Below are 27732 nucleotides of genomic sequence, written 5' to 3' on the forward strand. Positions count from 1 at the left end.
TGTGGTGATAAACTTTATTTACAAAAACAAACTGGACAAGAGAACAATAAATAGGACTTGGTACAGAAAAAGTAAAGCAATAAATCTGAACTATTAAGAATGAATCTAAATAGTTGAAAGTTACCTGGTAGAAAATATTAACATTGTAATTACAGTTTGAAAGACTTTGGCTGTTTCCTGACTTTTCAAACATTGAATAAAACCATTACAGCTAAATCTTAAAAAAAAAAAAAAAAAAAAAAAAAACAAATAAAAAAGAAGGGAAAAACAAAAATATTGGAGACAGCATTGAAATATTTCCAAAGAAAAAAACAATGCTGTTACTATTTTTACATAAAGTCAGTGCTATACTTTTCTCCACTAGCAGAATAAAAAAAACATCAGAAAACAAACGGCTATTTACAATAGTTTATGACTTGAATAATATAAGGTTGTCAAAGTTATTAGTGTCATACAGACACCAAACAATGCAGATATTTAAACAATAATTAATTTCCCAACAAAAGCTATGGTTTTCACTGAAGCGAGGGAAAATTTAATATGGCTGTATTAATGTGAGCACATTCATAAATGCTATGCTGCCTCATACATCCCACAGGTACAGTAAAAAGTGGCTCCACATACAGGTATAGTTTATTTTTCTTCCAAAACACTGAAAAACTGAACAATAGATTACAGTTATTTTCAAATGAATCTGTTTGGCATCTGAATTAATAAAGGAATACAGTTCAAAGCAGGAAATAAATTGAATGTAAAAACCTATATTACATTTTTGCACATGGTTTCTGCCATTAAGATCAGCTGGTAGGAAACAAGAAGGTAGAAACATTGACGCTGGAAAAGATGACCACGGTGCAGCAAAGAGTCACCATTATGTTGTAAAAACGTAAAAAGTAACATGCAAAAGAACCAAAGTCATCTACAATGTGCATAATAAAATAAAAAAAAAAGGTACAAATAAATTCAGAATACATTCATGTATATGCCTTGCTCCAGAAATGAATGCCACTACCTATGAAAATGTGTTGTTAATTGCCGGGGTGTGAATGGTCTTTGAGACGGCCGCTCCAGTCCTGCCGCCTGTGGTCAGCACCTGTAGCTGCACCCGGTAAACGCTGTCAGCCTCAAGCTCATCAACAGTGATGGAACGTTCAGACTGTAGGAAGTAAAACAAACACAAGTTGCAGGAGTTAAATGCTTAAAAACTTTAAACTTTAGAAATAAATCTTAGATATAGAGTAGCACCGAAGACCTAAATCTGCCCTTCTCATTTTACATTGCAAAAAGTACATCAAAGTAGGCGCATTTTCTTGAAATAAGACTAGATAAGAAATAATTGAAATAAGAGTAGATAAGCATTACCAATATAAAGTGCAGCAGTGATCAGAATGTAAATAATGTAGAAGAAAAGAGAAAACAGTTTAAATTATAGTCCAAAAGGGCATTAATATGACATTTCAGTGCAGCGCAAAAATAAATATGGTGCAAAATGCAGTAGAAGGTTGAGTTGGGTCCTATTGAAAAGGATTATAAAATTCAGCACGTTGGTTTTGCAAAATAAGTGGATTTTTCCTATATTTGAGAAGATAAGTCAGACAATATGTCAACCAAATAAGGTAATTTACATTAGATATGAGAAAAAACAAACATTTTATTTTCTATCCATAATGTCTATTTTATTATCTTAAGGACATAAATATTAATTCCACTGGCAGATTAAGGGAAATTACACTTATTTTAAAGTATTTTAACTTATTTTCAGTTTTCTTTCCCTTGCTGTGTTTATACAAAATGATACAGCTAATTGATTTCTACACCTTTCAGAAGCCATTACAACAAAAGTGTTTCAGGTCGTGTATCTAAGTAAAGTATAGCCACATAGTAAAGCACATTTCCCACCTCGTATCAATGCTTTCTTAATGATTGAGCAACTGTTACCAAATCAGTCATGATTATGTACTTTATTTTGGAAAGCAGGAGACTTAAAACTTGAATAAAAAATCCAGGACAGGTGGTTGAGCTCAACAATGCTGCTTTTCACATGAAACAATGTTTTTGTGGATGAATATAAAACGCACTCAGCTTTACTGGGAAAAAGAAAAAGAGGGACAACACATTGCCCTTAAATAAAGGTCTGGTATACATGCATCTGTCTGCACTTGACTGTTTAGGTCGTTACACACAAAAGTCTCTATATTATTCTGCATGTTTAGTGCAGGACTGATTGGTCACATATAAACAGCCAATGTGAGAATTCTGCAGGAAGCAGACTTTGCAACATATTTGGTAACCGTCAGCTTGGGGGCTCAAGCTATGTTCAAATGCAGTCGGGTATTCACACCTTTTCTGATTACCAGTATTAAAAAAATTAAATTAAATTAAAAGCAAATAAATAATAATAAAAGTGAAAAAAATAGCAAAGCTACCCTCAAAAGGAAATACATCCTAACGAAGCCAATGGATGTGGTCTTCACTTGTCACCATTATTGTAGGAAATACAGGTTAAGGATGCAAAACACATAAAACCATGGCTCCAACTCCTCTTTTATGTTATTTTTTAGATTCAGTGTACCGGTAGGTTATTTTTCTATTAACATACCCTTCTTCTATGAAGGACCAACTCTGCCATATTTAAAAATAAATACAGAAATAAATAAATGCTCAATAAATGTATAAGCATACAATTAATTGCCAACAAAAAAGTGAGACATAAATGTATATAACTCTTAATTAGCTTCTTTATTTATTTGCCTTTGTAATATTTACCTTATTTATTTTTCTGTCCTTTATAATCTTCAACTTTATTTTTTAATTACTTATATTTTTAAGTATTTATTTATGTGCATGTTATAATATTTTTGTCTTTTTTATTCTTCCTTTGTATTTTTTTACCTTAGTTATTTCTTTGCCGCTGTTTATTTCTCTCTGCCCTTTTTACATTTCTCTCTGCCCTTTTTACATTTCTCTATGCATTTCTGTCTCATTATGCAAATGAGGAGGGGGTGTGTCCTAGAGAGTCAACTTCTGCTCATTGGTTGGCTTGGCGGTCCATCTTCTTAACTCACAGAGCTCAGAGTACTAAGTTAAATGTTCTCTTTTCTGTTGCTGTTGTTCAATAAAAGTACGTTTTAAGATCATTTGAGGCGAGAACCTTATACTTTTAAGCATCACCATATGGCCCATTCACAGATTTAATGCGTAATTTAAAAGAAAATGTGACGAACTTGAGAGGACCGTGGCAACCAGCAAAGCTCCGAAGCTGACGGCAGCCAGGTCTAACCACAGCCCATCTGCAGCGGCCCTCTCCTGGCATAGCCGTGTGTGAAGCGTGTTGGTTAGCATTTTACTACATCGGTCGAATCTACAGGAGGAGAGTCTGATGTCGAGTCTGAAGTCATTAGAACTTTAGTAGGGACTTTGCCAAACTTATAGCATAGAGAAATGTAAAAAGGGCAGACAGAAATGTAAAAAGGGCAGAGAGAAATAAACAGCGGCGAAGAAATAACTAAGGTAAAAAAATACAAAGGAAGAATAAAACAGACAAAAATATTATAACATGCACATAAATAAATACTTAAAAATATAAGTAATTAAAAAATAAAGTTGAAGATTATAAAAGACAAAAAAATAAATAAGGTAAATATTACAAAGGCAAATAAATAAAGAAGCTAATTAAGAGTTATATACATTTATGTCTCACCTTTTTGTTGGCAATTAATTGTATGCTTATACATTTATTGAGCATTTATTTATTTATTTCTGTATTTATTTTTAAATATGGCAGAGTTAGTCCTTCATAGTCTTCCCTATTAATGGAGATATTACTATGTTTTGTTTTTAGGTTGGGAATAATGATCTTTTCCATTCTCCAGAAAGCAACTGAGTGCAGGTACAGTTATGTTTGAATGTTTATGTGCCCTTCTATTAAAGTCAGAAAAAAAGAAAATGGAAATATTGACATTGGTTTTGAATATTTATATATACATATGTATATATATTAATAAATAAAACAAGTAAGCAAGCCTGATGGAGCTCCTGAACCAAAACCTTTTTTTCTGTAATGTTCTGAAAATGTTCATTTAGAGTTTTGCACCTGCTGACAGATATGTTGATTCGCTGTTCATAGGCAAGATAATTTAATTCTCTGCTTAGTTTTTGATTTTTTGGGAAAAATTTTTTTTCAAATAACAATCTGAAATTGATATTTTATTTGACTAAATCATAATTTAGTTAATTCTATTATTACCTTTTTCAGTTTAGTGTGAATTTATCATTTAAAGGGAGGGTATTTAAACGTTCAAGCACAATTGTACAAAAGACAGAAACAGAATCTCTTTAATTTACAAATAATTGTTTAGGGACTTCATGTGAAATGGAAAACCAACCTGTAAATTCTTTATTTAACACAAGTAGCTCCTGTATAAATGGTGCGGGTGTATGAACAAACCTGTCGTGTTTGCTTTGCCTTACCAGTGCAATAGTTTGGGTCTGGGAGATAAGAGCATCTTCCTGCCTCGGTTCTGCAGGACTGAGCTCAGGCTGCAGACTCCAGGTGAACTGGAAGCCCTCCACAGCTGCTGAGTCAACTGCATGATGGGACATCCTCCAGCGAAACGTTGTGAGCAAAGTACCATTGACTTGATGAAAGTCTGCAGTCAGTCGTTCTGGACGCAGTACCACCTTTCTCCCTGCCAGGGGGCGCTCTAAAACAAAAATAGAAGGAAACATTTAATCAGTTTCTCATTTATACACAACACTGGTATGAATTAGTTTACTGTTATTTAAGAATTATTAACACTAAAAAAATTAAATCTCTTGTAAAAATGTCCCATTTCAACTTTAGTTAATTTAATTAATGTTTTAAATGGAAAGTCTGTTACCGTCTTTGCTGCATGGTGAAGCTTTGTCTCCTCTGACCCTAAAGGAGGAGCAAGTCGGGGTTGTAACCCAGGCAACAGCCTCTACCTTCGGATCAGCCGCCATTGCCACTGAGACCCTGTACTTGCAGGCAAATTGCAGACCTTTAATAGTGTGGTGGGTACCCTGCAGAGAAGAGAAAACTTAAGTGGAGAGGCAGCTAAAAGTGTTTAAAAAAAGTTATATTCATTTTAACTAAATGTGCATCAACAACTTTCATTAAAACCAAGGATGCTTAACTCATACACACTTCCTCTACTTATTGTTTCAGCACCTGTCTTTCACAAGCACTTGTTCACTCCAATATAAAATAAACACTCGGACAAACTCTGGCAGCTTTACATGGCAACAAATCTTACCGCTTCAAAAAGCCTGGAATTCACTTCTGTAAACTCAGCAAATTGCGCACAGCAGTTTTATATGACATGTCTTGGATGAAATGTTACACCTCTGGCTCAACATTGGCTCAACAGAGGGAGTAGTATCAATCAAAAAAGAACAAACGATATACTATATGACAATTTATTTGAATTTGTGAGTGCCTTGGAAAAGAATTCACTTGAACTTTTCACATTTTGTCATGCCTCAGCCACAAACTTAAAGACATTACTGAAATGATGTGATAAAGACCAAGCAGTGCTCTAGATAAACCACGGTTAATTTAAAAAATAAACAGTTTGAAGCTGGGTTAGTCAACAGAAGAATATAGCAACATTTCTGCATCCCAGGACACTTAAAACTTCTCATCTAAGAGTAGATAAACTGGTAAAACTCTAAACAAAGACATTGACATGCACCTAAACTGGCAGACTGTGGATGGGAGCATAAATCATGGTTACTCTAACAGCTCAGCAGAAATCTCCTCAGTAAAAACTATTTTGTAAAAATAACAGTAAAAACCTGCCAAGTTGTCATAAATCCTCCCTGTCTGTTTTTCAGGGCTGGTTGGCTTTGCTCCATTGAGCAGATGCACCTTTCTCTTTCCTATCAACCCCATTTCTCACCGCTCTTATTATGCTTATTCAAATCTGCCTCTCTCTGTCAGTCTTTGCCAGATTGTCTCATCCTTATCTGTATCAGGATCATTCCAGTGATTGTATGCACACCCTGCCCTCACTGGTTCCTCTTTAGTGTCAATGTGCATCGTCTGCCTTCTGTGTTCCTGTGGTCAACTGGATTCTCTTTGGCTTCTGACAGTAGTGTCATGATCCTGGCACTGGTGGCTGGCTCATTCCATTCACCTGTTTAACACTTCCCGGTTTCTCCATCCATTTTCTAACACCCTTAATCCCAAGTTGGGGGGGTGGTGCCTATCTCTAGCCGTCAATGGGCGAGACACGGGGTCCACCCGGGACAGGTCCCCAGTCCATCGCAGGGCAACATAGAGACAAACAGGTCACAACCATTCACACCTGGTGGACTTTAGAGAAGCCAATTAACCTAACAGGCATGTTTTTGAACTGTGGGAGGAAGCCGGAGTACCTGGAGAGAAGCCATGCATGCTCAGGGAGAACAAACAAACTCCATGCAGAAAGACCCTGGGCTGGGAATCCAACCAAGAACCTTCTTGCTGCTACCCGGGCGGGCTGCTCAGGGGCAAGGCTAGGTTTCTCATTACCACTTATCCGATCCACCTGTTTCCAGCTCATTTATGTGCTGCTTGTTTTCAGCCACCAGAGTCAGATTATTTTAGCTGTTGGGAAAGTAACTCTAGCCATCAAGTAAATCTGTTTTCTGTTTTGTGTATTGGAGTTTTTTGCCTCGCCCTTGTCTGCTCTGTCTGCTGTGGTTTTTTCACTGTTTTCCTGGATCGTGTTGGTTACTGAACCTGGAATGTTTCTCTTGGATTCTCCTTACGGACACCGTTGTTCCCTTAGCGTCAGCTGTCATCAGCTTATCGTCACTTGGGGCGCTGGAAGCGGCTACGGCTGCAAACGGTGGACAATCTCACTTTCGTCTGGGATCAGAATGGACTATGAACCAGGTCAGTAACTTTTTGCTGCTAGTCATGATTAGCCTGACATTCCAGTCACTGACCTGTGTTTTCTACCTCTGCAGTGAATCCAGTTGTCCACCCCGCTGATGATCAGCTGCTTGCTGAGTTATTTTTTCTAAATAAAGCTTGTTGAAAACCACCCACCGGGGCTAGTCCGGGTCCCAGTGATGGTATGCTCCCCCCCGCCTGCCTTACTGTGCTTTCCGGACCATCCCCGGAGCTGACGGCTTGGTTCAGCTGCACTGTAGTCGACCAAAATCACAGACAGTTTTGAAATTCCTCCTGGACATTTTTTTAGGTATGAAAAGTAGGACATGTCCGGGGGAAAAAGAGGACGTCTGGTCATCCTACCATATCAACTATTTGATGTTTCAGTGAGTGAGTGCTTGTTGCTACAGTATGATGCGTCTTTGCTCAGCAGCTTCGCTCGTTGTAAACCAACCAATCAGTGCACAGTGCATCTAAATATTCATGATCATACCATAAAAGGAAAAAACCTGTCGTTTCATTATAGGGCTTTTAACCAGGCTTGCATTAGGGCTCACAGAACAGAAAATATGCCATTTTCAGCCAAACCAATGTTACACACCCTATTCAGTGACCTTAAGGACCAGCACCAAGTACCCTATAGAATCATTCTATGACCCCTTTAAAATTTTTTTATTTCTATTTTCCAAAATGTGTGTTTTTTATTTTCATTTCCATTTACAAAACATATTATTTCATTGCAGCAATAATAGAACAAAATTCCCCACACTACTAGATTTCTTATCGCTTTCATCCACAACAACAAGCCAAAATATATGATAGAGGTAGATAAGATTGGAAGGGATTTCATGAGCAGGAATTGTTGCAGAAAAAGTTCTTAATCACAAATGTAAATTATTATTGAATGTGATATCTATAAACAAAATAGCAATAAATGCATGCAAATCTGAGTACAGACCCAATGAGACGAAGGCAAGGATATGGAGACACATGAAACTCTAGATATCTTTAAAATATTGCTACAAGCAAATAACGCAAAAGTGTGAATTAATAAAACATCTGGACACCAGGTCATGTAAAGACGATGCATACCTCCACCGTTATTGTTCTGTCTCCTCTTGTGACATTTGCACTGCAGGTGTGTGGATGCCACCGCAAAATGAAAGGACCTCGCTGTCTCTGCTTGTCTGTAATATAGAAAACAGTGTGTAGAACTATGGCTTTTCTGTTTAATCCCAAATAAGATCTGCAGTTTAGTGCCTAATATCTACTCACTGTGATTAGAGCGCTTCCAGAACACCTTCACCTGCAGCTGATTGTTGTGGAAATGGGGGGCAGCGACTTCCAGCCGCAGATTTTCAGAGGGATTCGGAGGCAAATCCACATGAGTCCGACGGGAAGACTTGGGAAGCTGGGAGGAAGAGGAGGAGGATGCTTGAGAGGGAGAGGAGGGTAGGGACGAAGATGACGAGGAAGAGGGCAGCTCATTTGAGATGTCTTCACCTTGGAGGAGAGGACAGAGTTTTTATGGTTTTAGTTTGCAGAACTGAAGATAGACCCACAATTCAATGTAAATATGTGTACTGTTTTAAACAGATATTTAAATGTACTTTATAACCTTTATTTTACTGACATTTTGAAATAAACCAGACTAAACTGTTTACTAATTGTCAGAATTATAAGGGAGAGAAACACTCTCTTATTTTCTTTAAAGTCAGCTATTTACAACAACAAACATTTCTAAAAGTATGTATAAAAGCTAGTGGAGTAAATAAAATGCTGGCTATTGTGATAAAATATTTTAAGCATATGAAACTTGTTACACAACACATGGAATCTCTAATAAATTTATTCCTGAAAACATAATAAAATCATAAAAGGAGAGCAGATGTATTGGAACTTCCTGGTCTTTTGTTAATCCACAGACACTGATTGGTTTAATATATTTCCCAAGTGACCCTCATTAGTACAGCGTACCAAGTTCCACATGTTCCACCGGTTATAATACGTCTGGATTATAAATGGTAGTAAGCTCCATATGAAACTGTTGCTATGTGGTTTTGGTGAATAAGTTGCAGCTGGCTGTAACTCTGCTCGACTGACCAACAGGTCAGCTATAAACACCGCTGCTGCTTCGAGCATCACTGGCTTATTTCACAGTACTCCATGTTTCAGTGCGTTTCAACGCTGCAGCCGCGTGTGCAAAGAACCTGTACAAAGAACATGCTGACAGTCAGCAAAACGCAGCAGCTCTGAACAAAACAGGAAAATTCATTAATTCTTTAGTGTTTTTCTTGGCAAACAGCTGAGTTCAGGGGACTGCCTTATATCATGAGTACACACTGATGTCATGACAGCTTAAAGTTATATTCAAAATAAGCATGTGATGACTATAATTTGGAGTGAGATCGCAGTCTGCTTCGCTGTGAGAATGGTTTGTTTAGAGTGACACAGGTTGTTCATTTTACACACATTTTACACATGCATTTTGAATGTAAGCCAAAAAAAGTTTCATTTTTGCCTCATATGACCAGAGAATCATCTCTGTTATGTTCTCTAAATATTTGAGGTAACATAGAGGCATGCTAACATTTTTTTGTGCTTTTTTTTTATTGCCAGATCTGTGGAGAACAAGACCGATCCGTGTCCTGTCAGCAGACAGTCCCACCTGAGCTCTGGACCTCTGCAACTCCTCCAGAGAAATCATGGGTCTCTTTGTGTTCTCTGTTTTCCATTTTCTCTATATTTGAGCTTGCAACTAACTTTCTAGGTTTTCAGTTGTGTCACACCTTTGTCTTTTTGGATGATGATCTAAACCAGGGGTCACCAACGTGGTGCCCGCGGGCACCAAGGGGCCCCTCATGGACCACATTGGGTGCCCTCAGACTTCTAAAAAAAGAACAATTCACTAGGGATGCACGATATAATCTGCCCCCTATCGGTATCGGCCTGTATCGGCCTTAAAACTGAATATCGGACATCTGCCACCCCACCGATATTTAACCCGATATTTGATCAGCTTCTGAGTTTCTAAAGTTTAAAAAAAAAAATAAAAATACTACTTCTTCTTCTTCCTCAAAAACTTATTTTTTACAGACTTAAAAACTTCTAAAGACGAGGGAAAAAATATTGATACATTAAAATATCACAATATCTTTATATGCTGATATATTGCCATTTAAAAACACCATATCAATCTCTTTTACTAATGAAATAATGTTATATGTCATCGTTATGCTAGAAATGCCCCGAAAATTAATGAAACTTGGCCATATTTTTATATGTTGATATATTGACGCGGTATCGATCTATTTTACTAACAAAATCTCACAAGAATTTGCAAAATATCACAAGAGTTTGTAACAGAACGATGAAATTTCATGAGATTTTGAAAGTAAAATAGATCGATACCGCGTTTTTAAAAATCAATTTGATATCAGCATATGAAAATATATTTGAGTATATTATTTTTCAAAGTGTCAGAAATGGATAACAAAACTGCTATTTTCAATGACTACTTATTTGTGTCCAGCTTTAACATCAGAATCGATATCGGTTATCGGCTACATGAGTTTTAAAATATCGGCATATCGGATATCGGCCAAAATCCCAATATCGTGCATCCCTACAATTCACCAGTGGGCTAAGTTTGCAATTCTATTCTATTCTGTTTCTGTCCTTTTTTTAAATAATTTATAGATCATTTTAAAATGACAATGTCTAAAAACTTAAAGGAAAGAACTTAAAGGAAACAATAAAAATGTTTATAATGTAAAATGAAGTTTAGGTGAACATCCTTGCTGTGCATGGGTCAGTATTGGTAGCCCTTCCTATGACTCGGTACCCTTGAAGTGGCCCTCAGCCTTAAAAAGGTTGGTGACCCCTGGTCTAAACAGTGCCTTTTGGGATTGGTCAGAATAGTTCTGCATCCTAACATTGCACACGTCTCCACATCTTCATCTCTGTTTTCTTTCTGTTGTATTCTGTGGTTTTTATGATGCGGTTTGTTTACAGCTATTTTCTAAGGCCCACTCAGGACAGCTGGTTTTACATCAGGATTAATATACACACAGGCAGTGGCAGAGCCAGAAACCTTACACAGGGGTGGCCAGGCAGGAAGACGTTGTGTACTGAGTGGTGACTGAAAACTGACAGGCGCCAAAACCAGTTATGGTCAATCTACACTAACCAGACTGTACTAATAGGAAAATAAATGAGGAAAAACATCTGTATTTTCCAAACCAATCAATCAAACAGATTAGATTCTAATGTTATTGTATCTTTTACAACATAGAGGACTTATACTTAACTCTACCTTCTCCCTATAAAACACGAGAGCTGGCTCGGAAAAAGAGCATCAATTCTGTGTTTGTCAGTTATGTCAATATCAGTTTACTGTTCATAAGATACTGTGTATATAAGTCACCTTAAATCTCTCCCTCTTTATTTTTCACCATCCACTGTATATATCTGAATGCACTGTATATACTTCTGTTGTTTATAAGAGCCAAAGTCACAGGTGAATTTCTCCATTGTGAGATCAATAAAGTTCTATGCTACTATTGATGTGAATAATAAATAACTGTATTTTTATTCAGTTTTTAGCAGCCAATATGCTGTAATTTAGAAGATTTTCTTCTGCCATGGGACTTAACAGGTAAACATTAAACAATAAACATTAACTTGGTGACTGGTGAAGGTAATTTGGCCGAACTGGATTTCATTTTGGGGAATCATATTAAAGAGGAAGAGCCATTACAAAGCAAGCCAAACGTTTCAGGCTTTTATTTGTAGAAAGAAAAGGTTAAGTCCCCTATGTTGACTGTAATGCAGGGGAATCCAGGGTAAATACTTTGCCAAGTCGCAATGACGCCTTAATGTTAGGGGGGGAGTATTAGCATGTCGCAATACGATATGTGTCCCAATACTTGGGTCACAATACAATAACATCACAATATTGCAATATCACCATATATTGCAATATTTTTCCCAGCTATCAAAATTAAATATATACATAAAAAAAGTGCTGTATATGTTCATCAGAAGATATTGATCATTTAGTTATTTTGGTAACCATGTTGTGACTAACCTGACTCCGCCAGATGGATTTGCTCCGCATATCCATCTGGAAACCTTCGGTTGAAGTAATTTTGGGAAGGGGCGAAAATTAGCTGATTGGCCTATGTTGGTGATAGACGGACCAAATAAAGCAATCAGATCAACGAAGCATATGACGTACTAACAGGACGACGACGAAGAGGAGCCAATTGATAGATCAAACTCTTGCCGAAACCAGTCGGGAGAAGAGCAAAAACATCTTTTCCTCTGAGAAAAGCCTCCAGAGCAGTGTTTTGCTCTTCTTTCATTGAAGAAATACTCTGTAATTCCGATAAAACTTGCTCGATAGCCACGCTAACGCTAGTTTCATCGGCTGAAGCCGCCATGTTCTTTAGACTGAACTGTCGCGCTTCTCGTTGCGTCACACCTCAACCCGCCTCAAAGCCAACGCTGATTGGACGTTCGTTTGGTGAACGGCTCCAAATTTTCTTTAACGGAAAGTAGTCAGACTGATCTGCGAGTGAAACCTTGAAAGCTTGCGAGATCAGGATGGTCTCACGAGGCTATGTTGTGACTGGCTTAACTTCAGATATGGCGCTATGCCGCACAGCAAAAGGGCTCCACAGTACTATCTGACAGAGTGGCATTGTTTTATGTAAAATGTTTTGGGTTTTTTTAAATCGATATTAGGAACTGAAATATCGATATTATATCAGGCAGAAGAAAATCACAATATAAGCCAAACGATACATACAGGTGCTGGTCATAAAATTAGAATATCATGAAAAAGTAGATTGATTTCAGTAATTCCATTTAAAAAGTGAAACTTGTATATTATATTCATACATTACATACAAACTCATATATTTCAGATGTTTATTTTGTTTAATTTTGATGATTACAAATGACAACAAATTAAAATCTCAAATTCATCATATCAGAAAATTAGAATATTGTGAAAAGGTTCAAAATTGATGGCCCCTGGTGCCACACTCTAATCAGCTAATTAACTCAAACCACCTGCAAAAGCCTTTAAATGGTCTTTCAGTCTAGTTCTATAGGCTACACAATCATGGGGAAGACTGCTGACTTGACAGTTGTCCAAAAGACGACCATCGACACCTTGCACAAGGAGGGCAAGACACAAAAGGTCATCGCTAAAGAGGCTGGCTGTTCACAGAGCTCAGTGTCCAAGCACATTAATAGAGAGGCGAAGGGAAGGAAAAGATGTGGTCGAAAAAAGTGTACAAGCAAGAGAGATAACCGCACCCTGGAGAGGATTGTGAAACAAAACCCCTTCAAAAATGTGGGGGAGATTCACAAAGAGTGGACTGCAGCTGGAGTGAGTGCTTCAAGAACCACCACACACAGACGTATGAAAGACATGGGTTTCTGCTGTCGCATTCCTTGTGTCAAGCCACTCTTGAACCACAGACAGCGTCAGAAGCGTCTTGCCTGGGCTAAAGAGAAACAGGACTGGACTGCTGGTGAGTGGTCCAAAGTCATGTTCTCTGATGAAAGTAAATTTTGCATTTTCTTTGGAAATCAAGGTCCCAGAGTCTGGAGGAAAAGAAGAGAGGCACTTCATCCACGTTGCTTGAAGTCCAGTGTAAAGTTTCCACAGTCAGTGATGGTTTGGGGTGCCATGTCATCTGCTGGTGTTGGTCCATTGTGTTTTCTGAGGTCCAGGGTCAACGCAGCCACATACCAGGAAGTTTTAGAGCACTTCATGCTTCCTGCAGCTGACCAACTTTTTGGAGATGCAGATTTCATTTTCCAACAGGACTTGGCACCTGCACACAGTGCCAAAGCTACCAGTACCTGGTTGAAGGACCATGGTATCCCTGTTCTTAATTGGCCAGCAAACTCTCCTGACCTTAACCCCATAGAAAATCTATGGGGTATTGTGAAGAAGAAGATGCAATACACCAGACCCAACAATTCAGAAGAGCTAAAAGCCACTATTAGAGCAACCTGGGCTATCATAACACCTGAGCAGTGCCACAGACTGATCGACTCCATGCCACGCCGCATTGCTGCAGTAATACAGGCCAAAGGAGGCCCAACTAAATACTGAGTGCTGTACATGCTCATACTTTTCATGTTCATACTTTTCAGTTGGCCAACATTTCTATAAATCCTTTGTTTTTATTGGTCTTCAGTAATATTCTAATTTTCTGATATGATGAATTTGAGATTTTCATTTGTTGTCATTTGTAATCATCAAAATTAAACAAAATAAACATCTGAAATATATGAGTTTGTATGTAATGTATGAATATAATATACAAGTTTCACTTTTTAAATGGAATTACTGAAATCAATCTACTTTTTCATGATATTCTAATTTTATGACCAGCACCTGTACATCCCACACCCCTACTTAATGTGCATGCAGTTGGTCCATCTCATTTTTAACACCTGAAAGGGTGCCCTCCTTAGATTACTTGAATATGTTTATGGAGTCAAAATCTAGCCAAAAGTGCACAAGCGTTATGCCTATTCAAGCTATTTTATTTAAAAGACATCCCTGTAAACTACTCTCCAATTTGAAACTTTTATGCATGAAATAACATGACAAGAGCTGGCCGATATGTCTTAAACTGACAGCTAACTAACACGCTTTTTTTCTTACTAAATCAGATTTATTGTTTTGGGGGGTTTTTCCACATAAGTTTCATAATAAAAATAACAAATAGCATATTAAAAAATGAGTTTTTATTGTATTTATCCCATCTGGGAACGTAACCTGAAAGGGCAATGAAATTCAAAATTATGTTTCACAATAAATGATGAAAATGGATCATATTTAATGTTTACAGCTAGTGGTGTTATGCAGTGAGCTAATTTATCAGCTATGACTACACATGTAAGAGCAAAACGTAATGAGCTAATGTCACTCTGAGCTTTGGAAACCTGAGGACTGATTAAAAACCTCTTTATTTTCCAAAAATGAAATCTTCATGAACAAAAAATTCAATCAATCAATAAATTCAATTAATCCTCCAGCCCTACCACGAGGCCCCCATAATGCCCCAACCATGACTGCATGCTCCTTCTCTGTTGCCTTTTATAAGCCTGTAGATTCTCTCTTACTCACTTTTGGACTTGTTTCTGGCTTCTTATCCAAAAGCCTTTCCTATCATCAACTGACACATTTATAAACACGCTCATAGATAAAATCCCAATATAATAATTTATGATTGAATGAGACAAATTGTTCAGAGGTTGAATAAAAGCTTGAGTTGCTTTAAACATTTTAACAGAGATATGAATAAAAAATGGTTTTCAATGTTTCTACATCTTGATGAGAAAAAAGTTGCTGTTTTTTTCTCTACCTTCAGGAATGAGAGTTGTGAAAAAAAGCTGAGCTCTGTGACTCTTCAACCTCTTCTGTCCCCAGTAGGCCACCGTCTGAACAGATATGACATAGGGAGTGCTAGGCAGGAGCCCCTTCAACCACAGCTCAGTCTGTGCCTGTAAGATACAAAGTCGCTTGGTTTATTTGTGGACAACAGGGCGAACACTGGAAAAATGATCTAGAAATAAGTAAAAATGTCTTAAATTAAGTGTATTTACCGTTAATTTGAGTAGTTTGAATGAGATAATTTGCCATTTTAAGATTATTTTTATTCTTAAAATAAGATAATTAGATAACATGCACTTGAAATAAGACAATACAATTGTGTTTTCTTATTTTAAATGTAAATTGTCTTGCTCCATTGGCAAAATGTCACTTTTACCTCCTCAATACAAGAGCAAATGTACGGAAGAGGATTAGGGCCACTGAAAAAAAAAAAATTAACTGATTTTTAAATTTTATTTCAGTTTAACATGGGAAAAAAGTCAGAATTCTGACTTTAATCTCAGAATTCTGACTTTTATTATTGTCAGAATTCTGTCAGAATTCTGAGATTAAAGTCAGAATTCTGAAAAAAAAAGTCAGAATTCTGACTTTTTTGCCATACTAATTTGAAATAAAATTTAAAAATCAGTTAACTTTTTTTTTTTTTTTTCCACTGGCCCTAATCCTCTTCCGTACAAATGCACTTATTTTAAGAAAAAATTACTTTTCTAGATTTCGTTTTTTTCCAGTGAATCTGTTCTGTATAATCTTGATGTTTAACGGACAGCTAACTAACATGCTCTTAGTCAATCATCTCCATTTTCTGTCAGAACAAAGAGAGGCACTACAGTAAGGAGGAAAAAAACAAACAAAAAGCAGAAACATGTCCATTACCCTCAAGATAGACAAAACATATGGACTGCACAGCTGCACATGTAAATGCGCATGAATTGTAAAATTAAGCAGCAAAAGCCAGGATTCATGTTTCAGTGCATAATCTCCATAGACAGTTTAAAAAGACGTTAAAAGCTTAGACAGATTTCTTGTTCTCATTCTCTAGCATATGATGTCCCCAGATGTTGCCAGATCTCCATAACGTTCCAGATCAGACAGTAAATGTCGCTATACTGCATAAAATGAAAGCCAAAAAAAAAAAGATACTGCAAATCAAACTTGTTTTGATATTTGCCATCCAATATTCAACAGGAGGTTGTTGTTTTCCTGTTTGATACCTGTTGTGATGCTGCTGTTTGTGTTGGTCTGCATGCTGTTGCAAAAAGGAAATACTAGTTAGGGGGGCTCATTTAAATTCCAGACTCCCCAGCCATGCAAAACAGAGGAACAGACTGGAGATAAATGGCTCCACCAGACGGAGTCTGAAATCCCCATTAGTATTTGGGATAGCTGGGTCCATATGATTCTGCATGCAACCTCAATATTTTATGGAGGAAGTCACAAAGAAGTGGAAGCGCTTCCATTTTTCAAAACAGTTTTTGCTCCTTCTGTTTTCTTGATCTTTGCACTGGATTCAGGACACACACTGCATTTAATAGATACAGGAACAACCCCACGCATTAAGTCAAGCAGGTGCAAGCCATTTACATGTGTTTTTGCTTCGGTTTACAGCTGTCTTCTCTTCAGCCACATTCACAGCAGATACAGAGTAAATATGATTTAACTTTGTACATTTTCTTATTAACAATTTTAAAACTGTAAGAACACCATCTGACTGGAATAATTAGGTCGTAATTAAGTTGCAATCAGTAATAAAGGCTGCAGGCAGTAAAAGATGTAGGAATTATGTACTGAACTTAAAACGGTCGGGTGTGCGTTAAACTACACTCATCTGAACACTCTTCATTGTTACAGCCTCACTAAGCACAGCAGATCCAACAATTAAGAATATGTTGGAAATGCAAGCGGAGGAATAAGCAGAAATTGATAAAACCAAAGGGAGATATAGTGTATACTGAGGAGATGACGGTTAGAATAAGATGAGGGGCTGAAATTGGATGAGAACTTAGAAAACCGAAACATAGCGGATCTAAAAGAATGACTTGCAGACCCAGAGCTGAACAAAGAGTTTTTTTCTGAATTGCCAACACCAGTAGTACCACATGGGCAACTTCCTCCCCTTTCTAAAAGAAAAATATAAAGCAAAAAGAAGCAAATATATCAGATATTGTAAAGAGAATTCCCTATTTTTCTAAACTCTTTATAAATGTCATAAGTGTGTTGTTCTACGTTAGCAAAAAGTTTTCCAATCTTTTATGATTGCACTGTGGATTAACTGTTTAATTAAATTGGAGTTTCAGTATTCCTGCGTTAAAGGATTTGTCTCGGTGTGTGTATACATAAGCGCTGCCTTCGGCGTAGGCCCCGCCCCCTGCTGGCCCAGAAATATAATAAAAAAACATCAATGCCAGTTCCACATTGTTGCTTACTTAGCAACTTTGTCGCTATACCTACGATGATCAGAGATGGCAAAAGTACTCACTTTCCGTACTTGAGTAAAAGTACAGATACTTGTGTTAAAAAATACTCTGGTAAAAGTGGAAGTACTGATTAAACTTCTTTACTCAAGTAAAAGTAACAAAGTACAGGCTTGTGAATTTACTTAAAGTATAAAAGTAAAAGTAGAAACCACTTTTTTCATGCCGTTGCCTACATTTTAAATGGATGTCTGCCAATAGGACTAGATCTCCGTTGTGTTCATTTTCAATCATCTCGTCGTCCATGCTACTATGCTAACGCCACCGCCACCAAGCTGCAATGATTTGCCGCCAATGAATACCGCCGAATCTGTCGATTCATCTTGTAGTGGTGCGTCAAATAGAACGTAGATTCCCATCCAATTAGATTGAATTTGGTATTGATGACGTGAAAAATAATAACGGTAACTCCGTTGAGTTACCGTTATGATTCAAAACTAAAGTAACGAGCCAATTTTTTAAAATGTAAGGAGTAGAAAGTACAGATATTTGTGTAAAAATGTAAGGAGTAGAAGTAAAAAGTCGCCATAAAAATAAGTAGTAAAGTAAAGTAAAAATATCAGAAAAATCTACTTGAGTACAGTAATGAAGTATTTGTACTTCGTTACTTCCCATCTCTGACGATGATTCTGCATAATAGTATGCATAAAGGTTACCCTTAACCAACATGAAACTCGAACATTAAATACAAATCAGGAAAAGAAGAGAACATACACAGAGTGTCAGACTAGTCAAAATAAAACAAGAACCTACACATTAAGTTGTATTGTAAACAAAGTTCAAACTATATGGAGATTGTTTTGATAAAACAAATCTTTGTAGTACGGAAGAGGATTAGGGCCAAAAAAAGTTAACTGATTTTAAAATTTTATTTCAGTTTAATATAGGAAAAAAGTCAGAATTCTGACTTTAATCTCAGAATTCTGACTTTTTTCTCAGAATTCTGACTTTTTCTCAGAATTCTGACTTTTTTCTCAGAATTCTGACTTTAATCTCAGAATTCTGACAGCTAACAAACATGTTAGCATCAAGCCATAGCCATGTCTGTTTTAGAGACTAGCTATCTTGTTTTAATGACCTTCTGCTCCTCCATTAATGAGGGGACCCCTCGGGCACGTAAAAAGTTGCCTAATTCCGTCATTTTCCACCAATGTGTCACTGGCCACCTCAAACAGCTCAAATCTTTGTCAGCAAGCTGAGTGCTCCCACATCTCTTTTTTCATGGTACCCATCTACATTAAGATCCAAAATTGTGAGATTAAAGTCAGAATTCTGAGAAAAAAGTCAGGATTCTGAGATTAAAGTCAAAATTCTGACTTTTTTCCCATGTTAAACTGAAATAAAATGTAAAAATCAGTTAACTTTTTTTTTTTTTTCAGTGGCCCTAATCCTCTTCCGTATTGTAGCAATATAATCCACACCATAATAAGGAAGAGCGGGAATTCTACCTTCTTCATTATATCTGACCAACATTTTTGAGTCAGCAATGAAACAATTTGGTGCCTTTTTGATCTTTAGCACTAAAAGTATCGGTATCACTATCTCCAGTAAAACTGTTGAGCAGGAACAGCCCTTATCGCTCTCATTTTTTAAAGTAGAAAATATTTGGTACTGGGTTTTCCTCTGAACTGCATGTGTTGGCAAAACTGTGCAGAGTTGCACCATTTGCACAACAGAGCTGTTTTAGGAGGTGATCTGACTTAGGTTCCAGTTTCATAACTGTACATTAAGGTATGCAGCTATTGTAGCATTAAAAATTATTGTTAATATATATTTTTATCTTTATAAGAACTTTGATTTATGGTAAAAACAATAAACTTTGCAAGATGGGTGGTCACATACCACCAAAAATATAATTATTGTTATAATCATTACTAATGACAATTTTCCAATGTAGTTTTCATGAGAAAAACACTTTTTTTATCTGATCCCAAATATAAATATATGATTTTAGCGATAAGACGGCACTACTTAGAGCCACCGGTGTCCTAAAGTACTTTATTTAATAGTGAGTTGTTGCTTCCTTTTTGCTTTTTTTGTGTGTGTGTGTGTGTGTGGGTGTGTAGGTGTGTGTGGGGTGGGCTGCATCAAAGCTATGTGTGTTGATGATAATTAAGGGCATTTCACTGCTGGACTTAACTGCATTACAAACCTCTTTCTTCACAAAAACACCTATAATCAGGATAGCCACACCCTCCATTATAAATGTGACTGTATTTTTTTTTCTATCAATTTACAAAAATGTATAGAAACTTAAAATTTAAATGTTTAATCTAAACAGACAGAATTAATCTTGTTTTATTAATTTCGATTTCATTACTGTTATAGGAGGCCATTGTGTGAAAAAAAGTTATATTTAGCATTTTGGATCTAATCTTGCATTTTAAAGACATAGCATCCTGAGTTAGTAACACTCTGTCTGTACATTTCCAGATGTTCTGATTAACCCAAAAGCTTTGGGGTAACCACTTTAAGTTGCCCGATGTGTTTACGTGTCCTTTAAAAGAGTCCTTTAACAAAATCAGATTTATGACCTTTTCAAAACAAAAACATCTGATGCTTAAAGTCCATCAGGACTTGAACAACTTTAAACAACCAACAGAATAAACATGGAGAGTCTTATGTGTTTTAAATTTTTAACAAAACAAATAAGCAAAACATTATAGGAGAAAAATTCAGGGGATGATCAGCATGCAAAACCTCAGTTTATAAATGAAACTAGGAGGAAAAGTATGACTGCACTTAAATATTGTGGTATATTTGAAAAAATAACACTGAACATTCAAGGTATACTATGCAACCGGTGTTGATTTTCCAGCGAGGCTCCCCCCAGGGGGTGAAAGTAAAAGTGCACTGTCGTAAATATGCTCAGCTGTTCTCCTGGTTTCTCCATCAAGCCAGGCGCGGTTGTTTTGAGCTTAGCAGACAGGCGAATGCAACGAATCACCATGTCTACTGTGGTAAGTTACTATTTAGTTCCAATATTCGAGTTTGAAATTTTTCGCTGGTTCCGACATGATAACTGCACAAATATCGCCACTGCGCTAGCAACGAGCATGCCTTTCACTGGGGGCGTGTAGCAGTTCTCGCCGAAAAGAAAGACCGACTCTTGCGATGCACGAGACTTCTGAGCCTGTGGGTGCGGGCCGAGGGCTCCTGCAATTGCAAGTACTGTATGTGTACTGTATTTCCCCTACAGACCACCAGGCGGCCGAGAAAACCTTTGTTCGACCTGAAATTACTTATTTAATCATCCAAAAGTTATGGAACACATTAATTAACTGAAAAATTTTGCATAGTACGCCTTTAGTAGCTACCATAGAAAAGCATCAGCTTACAGGCACTCCCACCTTAAGCACACATCACTAACGTGTGGCAAGCGGGATTTCTTTTCTCCCTCAATGTTTGTAAGGCTCTGCACAAGGCGATTATGGGCCTACCTTGGTTTGCAATATTTTGGGTTAAGAGGATGTTGTAATGAGTTGGTGGAGGTAAATCCAGCTGTTTTGACAGTAATCTACCTGTAAATATGATTATAGCTTCTTTTATGTCACAGGGGGTTAGAGAGGACATGACAAAGTCAGCTTTTCCAGGTTTTATGGTTGATACTTCATCTTTGAAATGTACCTCTTCTTTATTTGTTTTTCTGTTTTTGTTCTTAACAATTTAAAATACTGATATTATGTAAGGTGTACTATAAATAATAATGCATGTCATTATCACCTTAATGCCTTTGAATTTCACCCTTCTTGAATGTCCACTCTTAAAATGCTAGAACACACAATTTACCCCTTTGTATCACAATTTACCCCTTTGTATCACAATTTACCCCTTTGTATCACAATTTACCCCTTTGTATAGGGCTGAACATGATCTGTTTGCAACTCTTATCCTGTGCAATCTTTGTAAATCACCTGCAACCTGCAAACTTATTGCACACATAATTTTTCTTTTGTAGCCAACCTGATTTTAGCACTAATTTAGACGAAGATTAGGCTCTGAGTGTTTGGTTGTCACATTCACATTACTAAAATCCTAAAATTGATTCAGACACTAAGAAAACTTGATATTTTACACCACATTTGATACTATGGCAAGGTTAATTTTAAAGGTACAGGGTTTTATCTAATAAACATCAAACAACTACTCAATTAACCCTTTAAAGCCCGATCCAAGAATAAAATAAAACAGAAAATTACTTTTTTTTTTGGTTTGAAGTCCTTATTTGGCCTTTTAACAAAATATATATATAAAAAAAACAGAAATACATTTTTGATATTAATAATTTATTACTATTTGATAAGTCAAGATTATTTTTTGTGTAGTCTTCTACCCTCTGTTATCAGGTATATCTGATTGTGTACAATAGAATTTTGAGCAAAGTTTTTACTATTAAATTATGCAAAAGCTGTCAGACGCAAAACTTTTAAAAAAACCGTATGTATCAAATATGATACATTTGGCATTATAGGGTTAAGTAACTTTTTTAATAAGGGAAAATTTGTAATTTTGTTGGCAATAGAGTCCAAATCATCAAGTTGAAAAGGTTAAAAGTGTCGCCTTCTGGTACACCAAAACAGTGTTTGTTCCTGTTTAACAGAGATGGCAAAAGTACTCACTTTCCGTACTGGAGTAAAAGTACAAATACTTGTGTTAAAAAATACTCTGGTAAAAGTGGAAGTACTGATTAAACTTCTTTACTCAACTAAAAGTAACAAAGTACAGGCTTGTAAATTTACTTAAAGTATAAAAGTAAAAGTAGAAACCACTTTTTTCATGCCGTTGCCTACATTTTAAATGGATGTCTGCCAATAGGACTAGATCTCCGTTGTGTTCATTTTCAATCATCTCGTCGTCCATGCTACTATGCTAACGCCACCGCCACCAAGCTGCAATGATTTGCCGCCAAGGAATACCGCCGAATCTGTCGATTCATCTTGTAGTGGTGCGTCAAATGCAACGTAGATTCCCATCCAATTAGATTGAATTTGCTATTGATGACGTGAAAAATAATAACGGTAACTCCATTGAAATGATTCAAAACTAAAGTAACGAGCCAATTTTTTTAAATGTAAAGAGTAGAAAGTACAGATATTTGTGTTAAAATGTAAGGAGTTGAAGTAAAAAGTCGCCATAAAAATAAGTAGTAAAGTAAAGTAAAAATATCAGAAAAATCTACTTGAGTACAGTAACGAAGTATTTGTACTTCGTTACTTCCCATCTCTGCTGTTTAAACAGAGACAGTATCAAAATACCGAATTACAGTGCAGTTATTTCAATTATAAAGCAATTAACGTGTAACAAAAAAATAAAACATCTTTAAACACACTAAAGGGAAAATCAGTTACACTATTCTTTCTCAGCATAATGTAGTAATTAAATCTTCTTACCCCATGAGTCAGTGCGCTATTGCTCTCCTTTTTACCCTGTTCATGCATATGCTTGCTGGTTAGCTCTGTCTGTGGATAAGTTTGGACCATGTGTTTATGAGTTTTGCGTGCTTGTCGAGACGTCCAGGTTATTCTGTAGTTGTGAACAGGCAGGTCTCCCTCTCTGGGGGGCTCCCATTGCAATAACACTGCCGCTGTGGCTTTTGCTTCATCCAACCTGAGGAGGGAAAGCTAAAAGTCAAACAACATCATAAAAGGAAAGTTCCTGATAAAAAAAATGCTAGAGGAATTTTCTGGGAGTCGGATGTAGATGTGGGAGTAAAATCTTTCAGGGTTGGGCTGACCATTTGCTTTTTGCATGTATGCTAAAGGCGCCACGCTTCACATCACGCTGAGTACAAGCTACAATTTAAGTCATCACCTCTGTTATTAAAAGCTGATCCAAGATGCGACCTGAACTTAGTGTGAACTTGTTTCATAACACTCAAATGGAAAAGACACCAGAGTGTGTAATTGAACAAAGATGAACTATAATTTGCTGGCAGACACAAGAACTATTAATCCTCTTGGCCACAGTTTATGAGTGTCTGACCAATTTGCAATGCTTAAAGGGTGCTATTTTAATTTAGAAAGCCATCTTGGTTCTTTTAAAATGTTCTCACATACCTTTCTGTGAACTCAGGTGCCATTTGTGTATCTGTCCATTCTAGACTCTGATTGCTCACTTTTAAATTTGTCGGAGGCTCAGGAGGGGATGGGTCTATAAAGAGATAAGAAAGAAGAAAACCTTGAAGAAAAATTTGAAGCATGATGTCATTTTTGGCTACTTAAAACCATCATATTTAGAAAATAATTGATTTAAAAAAAACAGTGTGAAATGAACTTATTTAACAGCTAATAACTAACGTAAAACAAAAGAAAACTTTATACTTTTCTTTGTATAAACATGTGGTAAAAGAAGAGATGGGAAATTACTAACATTTAGTGATTAAATTAGTAACAGTAACAGTCTTATGCGTTGGATTCAATTTATCTGTGTAAAAAATTCTGCAATTAGATAAATGACAACATAATGTTATATAAAAATTCTGGTCTTAATAGACCAATATAAAATAATACAATAAAAAAATATCGAAAAATAAACTCAATCAGAAACACCTTAATTTGTTTCTCCAACATAAAATCTTTTAAGCTATTAATTACCATGCGTAATGTAAGTACTTTGTACTACGCATTACCTCTGTTTTCTTTTTCTCTGCTTAGATGTAATATAAAAAAAAGGCTGGGATAAGACATTAGCCATGAAAAATAAAAGCTTTCCTGTAAATTTATTATTTATTCTCTAGATGCACAGTATTTATATTGTTAAAACACTTTACAGTACAGTATTTTATTTGCTTACTTTTTTAACTCGTCATTATTATGTTATTCTTATACATTTTTCACATTTGTGTGACCTTTTTTTTTAAATAATCTTTTTGCTGCTGTAAACACCAGAATTTCCCCATTGTGGAACAATAAAGGGCTTTTCTATTCTATTCTATTCTATTCTATTCTATTCTAAAAATATATAACCCAACTTATCACAGTCACTGGGATAAAAATAATTAAAACATCAAATTTAGAACCTTCACTATTTAAGTCAAAAATATTTTCTAAATAGTTTCAATGAATGGGGCCTAGAAAGGTGTCTGCCTCTACCTGATCTCTGATCCATTCTTTGCTTGACAAAATTAAATGTTTTAGATCATCCAACGAATATAAATAATAGTCAAAGACAACACAAATAAAACACAGAATACAGTTTTTAAATTAGTTTTCATTATAAATGGAGAAGATAAAAGAATTCCCTCAAATAATAATAAGTGTTTGGTCCACCCTTAAAGCAATAACTCACTGGAAAAAATCAAAATCTAGACGAGTCATTTTTTTTCTAAAATAAGTGCATTTGCTCTTGGATTAAGGTAGTAAAAGAGACATCTTGCCAATGGAACAAGGCAATTTACACTTAGAATAAGAAAACAGAATAGCATTGTTTAATTTCAAGTGCATATTATCTAATTATCTTATTTATCAGAGTAAAAATACTCATTCCATTGGCAAACTATCTCATTTACCTACTCAAATTAAGGGGAAATACACTTAATTTAGAGACATTTTTACTTATTTCTAGATTGTTTTTCCAGTGCTTATATTTGCAATAACTCGTAGGGATAGCTCTGTGGGGGAATTTTGTAATTTAGAAATATTGCCGGGTTTTCCAGCATAAGCTCACATAAAAGCATTTCAGGGTTCAGGTCAGGCCTTTGACTAGACCACTCCAAAGTCTTAACTTTGTTTTTCTTCAGCCATTCAGAGGTTCTGGTTTGTTTAGGATCATTACAACAAACACTCTTTTCAAAAAGCATCTAAAAAACTGGCTCACAACAAAGTTGAATGTCTTCCATTAACAAACCATGCTGCCATTTGTGTCATATATATATATAGTATAATTATTTTTATTTGACTGTTTTATTCTATTTTACTAACCTAAAATCTGTAGTCTAGCGAACATTAATTCTGTATTTTTAAACAAGTTTTGAAGAATTATAGCTGCTTTTATTTATTTTTATATTTGTATTTTTCACTGTAAAATTCTTACTGTTTTGTTTTTATTTAGACAATTTTAAGATCTGTCCAGGTACAACAGATGAAAAACTGTCTTTTGGCTAATTCTGGTGCATTTGCAGGAATGCTTGTTAATTTACACTGTCCCTGTCAAATAAGTAAATATAAATCAATCAATCAATTGGTCTGCTAAAAAAAACAATGTTGGTTTCAGCTTGAGCTCAACAGGTGGCCATACAGACCATTTATTTTTCTCTTTCAGATGGTGGAGGAACAAACACTGACCTTAACTCAGGTGAAGGGGGCCTTTGAGTTTTGTCTTTGAATAATATTAAAATGTATCTAATGTTTTTTTTTCTTTTTAACATTTAACTGTGACAATCGTGCAAAGAAATACAGTAAGAAGTCAAGACTAGGAAAACACGTTTTCACATCACCACAGATCTTTATCAGAGCAGTGGAGACCTGCAAAATGCTTTACAGCTTTTCTAAGAAGGTTTTCATTGTAAATTTAGGCTTATTCAAATATTAAATGAAAAGTTTATTCAACATTTTGGTCATTTTTTTTCTGTTAAAATTGATATTAATTAAAAAAAAAAATTTTAAACTAAATCTGCCAGCTAAATAATTACATTAAGTTCAAATTCTGTGTATGTTTTAATCTTGACTATAAAAATACTCATAGTTTTTGAATATTAAATACTACTAAATTAATTTATTTTCAAATATTTAAAAAATGTGTTGGTAAATCAAAAATAAGGAAATTTGCTTGTTCTGCAACCAATCTAATCCCTAAATTACAGATTTAAATTTTCTTTACATTAATCATAATTTCAATTTTACTTTTTCACCTAGAAGAGTAAGCTTTTGCCCAGCGGGTCTCATTTCTTTTCTGTTGCTGTTTTTTTTTTTTCTACAAAGCATAGCGATCAAGAGATTTTCTTAAAACATTCTAAAGGCATAAAAGGCTAATTTTATCCAAGTCTTATCTGAGATCACAAATTTAATTTATATCATCAAAGTTGAGAGATAACAGAGTAGCCTAAAGCTACTTTCAGTGGCTTCAAAGAGAAAAGACAACTGCCACTGGACACCGTTTGCCTTGTATGAAATCCTGAGGTCAACAGTCTTTCCATGCTCGCCCTGTGTCTCATTAGACCCTAAAGCCCCAAATGCTGTATTTGATTAAAACTACAAAACATATCTGATTAGGACTAAATCCTCACAGCAGGCCTCCCACGGGCCCTGGGCCACGCTCGACTGTCTACAATGCAGAGATCAAAGTTAGGGCAGCAAAAAGGGAGCTGACAGGTCTGACCTCACTATGAGTGGGTGTGTGTGTATGTAGGTGTATCTGTCTACCCCTCAGAGTGAGGACCTTTTTTCCAATTCCACCATCAGATTGAGGACCAGTTGTTGCAAAATGAGGACATTTTGCTGTTCCTCACTCCTCACAAACTACTTTGCTAATGGTTAGGTTTAGGGCTAAGGTGTCAGTTGGTTAGGGTTACGGTTAGGTATGCATTGGCCATGGTTAGATTTAGGGTTGGTTTTAGGGTTAGGGCATAAAAAGGTTTGAAAATGACTGAAGATTAATGGGACAATGGGAGTCAACATATGGTCCTCACTACATATAGCAGAATGAGTGTGTGCGTGGGTGATGTGTTTATCTACCCCTCAGAGTGAGGACAATTTTTCCAGTTTCACTATCAGACTGAGGACCAGTTGTTGCAAAGTGAGGACATTTTGGTGGTCCTCACATGCTATTTTTCAAATGGTTAGGTTTAGGGCTAAGGCATCAATTGGTTAGGGTTAGGGTGAGGAATGCATTGGTAATGGTTAGATTTAGGGTTAGGGCATAGAGGGTTAGGCGTTAGACACTCTCTCGATGACCCCCCCCCCCCCCCCCCCCCCCCACCCAGTCCGACGACTAGAGCA

At 36.2% G+C, this 27732-nt stretch overlaps 1 protein-coding gene across 1 annotated transcript in view; it reads right to left on the reverse strand.

Annotated features, from left to right (window-relative positions):
• The window catches only part of anos1b (anosmin 1b), a 109427-nt gene continuing 81695 nt past the window's right edge, over positions 1–27732 (reverse strand). The window contains exons 7-14 of the mRNA XM_038291810.1: positions 23854–23947; positions 23188–23404; positions 15298–15436; positions 8177–8404; positions 7994–8088; positions 4881–5043; positions 4471–4703; positions 1–1156 (exon numbers count right to left, since the gene is read on the reverse strand). Coding sequence (XP_038147738.1) covers positions 1013–1156; positions 4471–4703; positions 4881–5043; positions 7994–8088; positions 8177–8404; positions 15298–15436; positions 23188–23404; positions 23854–23947 — 1313 coding nt within the window. The 3' untranslated portion in view covers positions 1–1012. The remainder of the gene's footprint in view (positions 1157–4470; positions 4704–4880; positions 5044–7993; positions 8089–8176; positions 8405–15297; positions 15437–23187; positions 23405–23853; positions 23948–27732) is intronic.

The sequence above is a fragment of the Cyprinodon tularosa genome, unplaced genomic scaffold (genome assembly GCF_016077235.1).
Source record: "Cyprinodon tularosa strain WSP-4 unplaced genomic scaffold, ASM1607723v1 ctg30, whole genome shotgun sequence".
In the NCBI taxonomy this organism is placed as follows: Eukaryota; Metazoa; Chordata; class Actinopteri; order Cyprinodontiformes; family Cyprinodontidae; genus Cyprinodon; species Cyprinodon tularosa.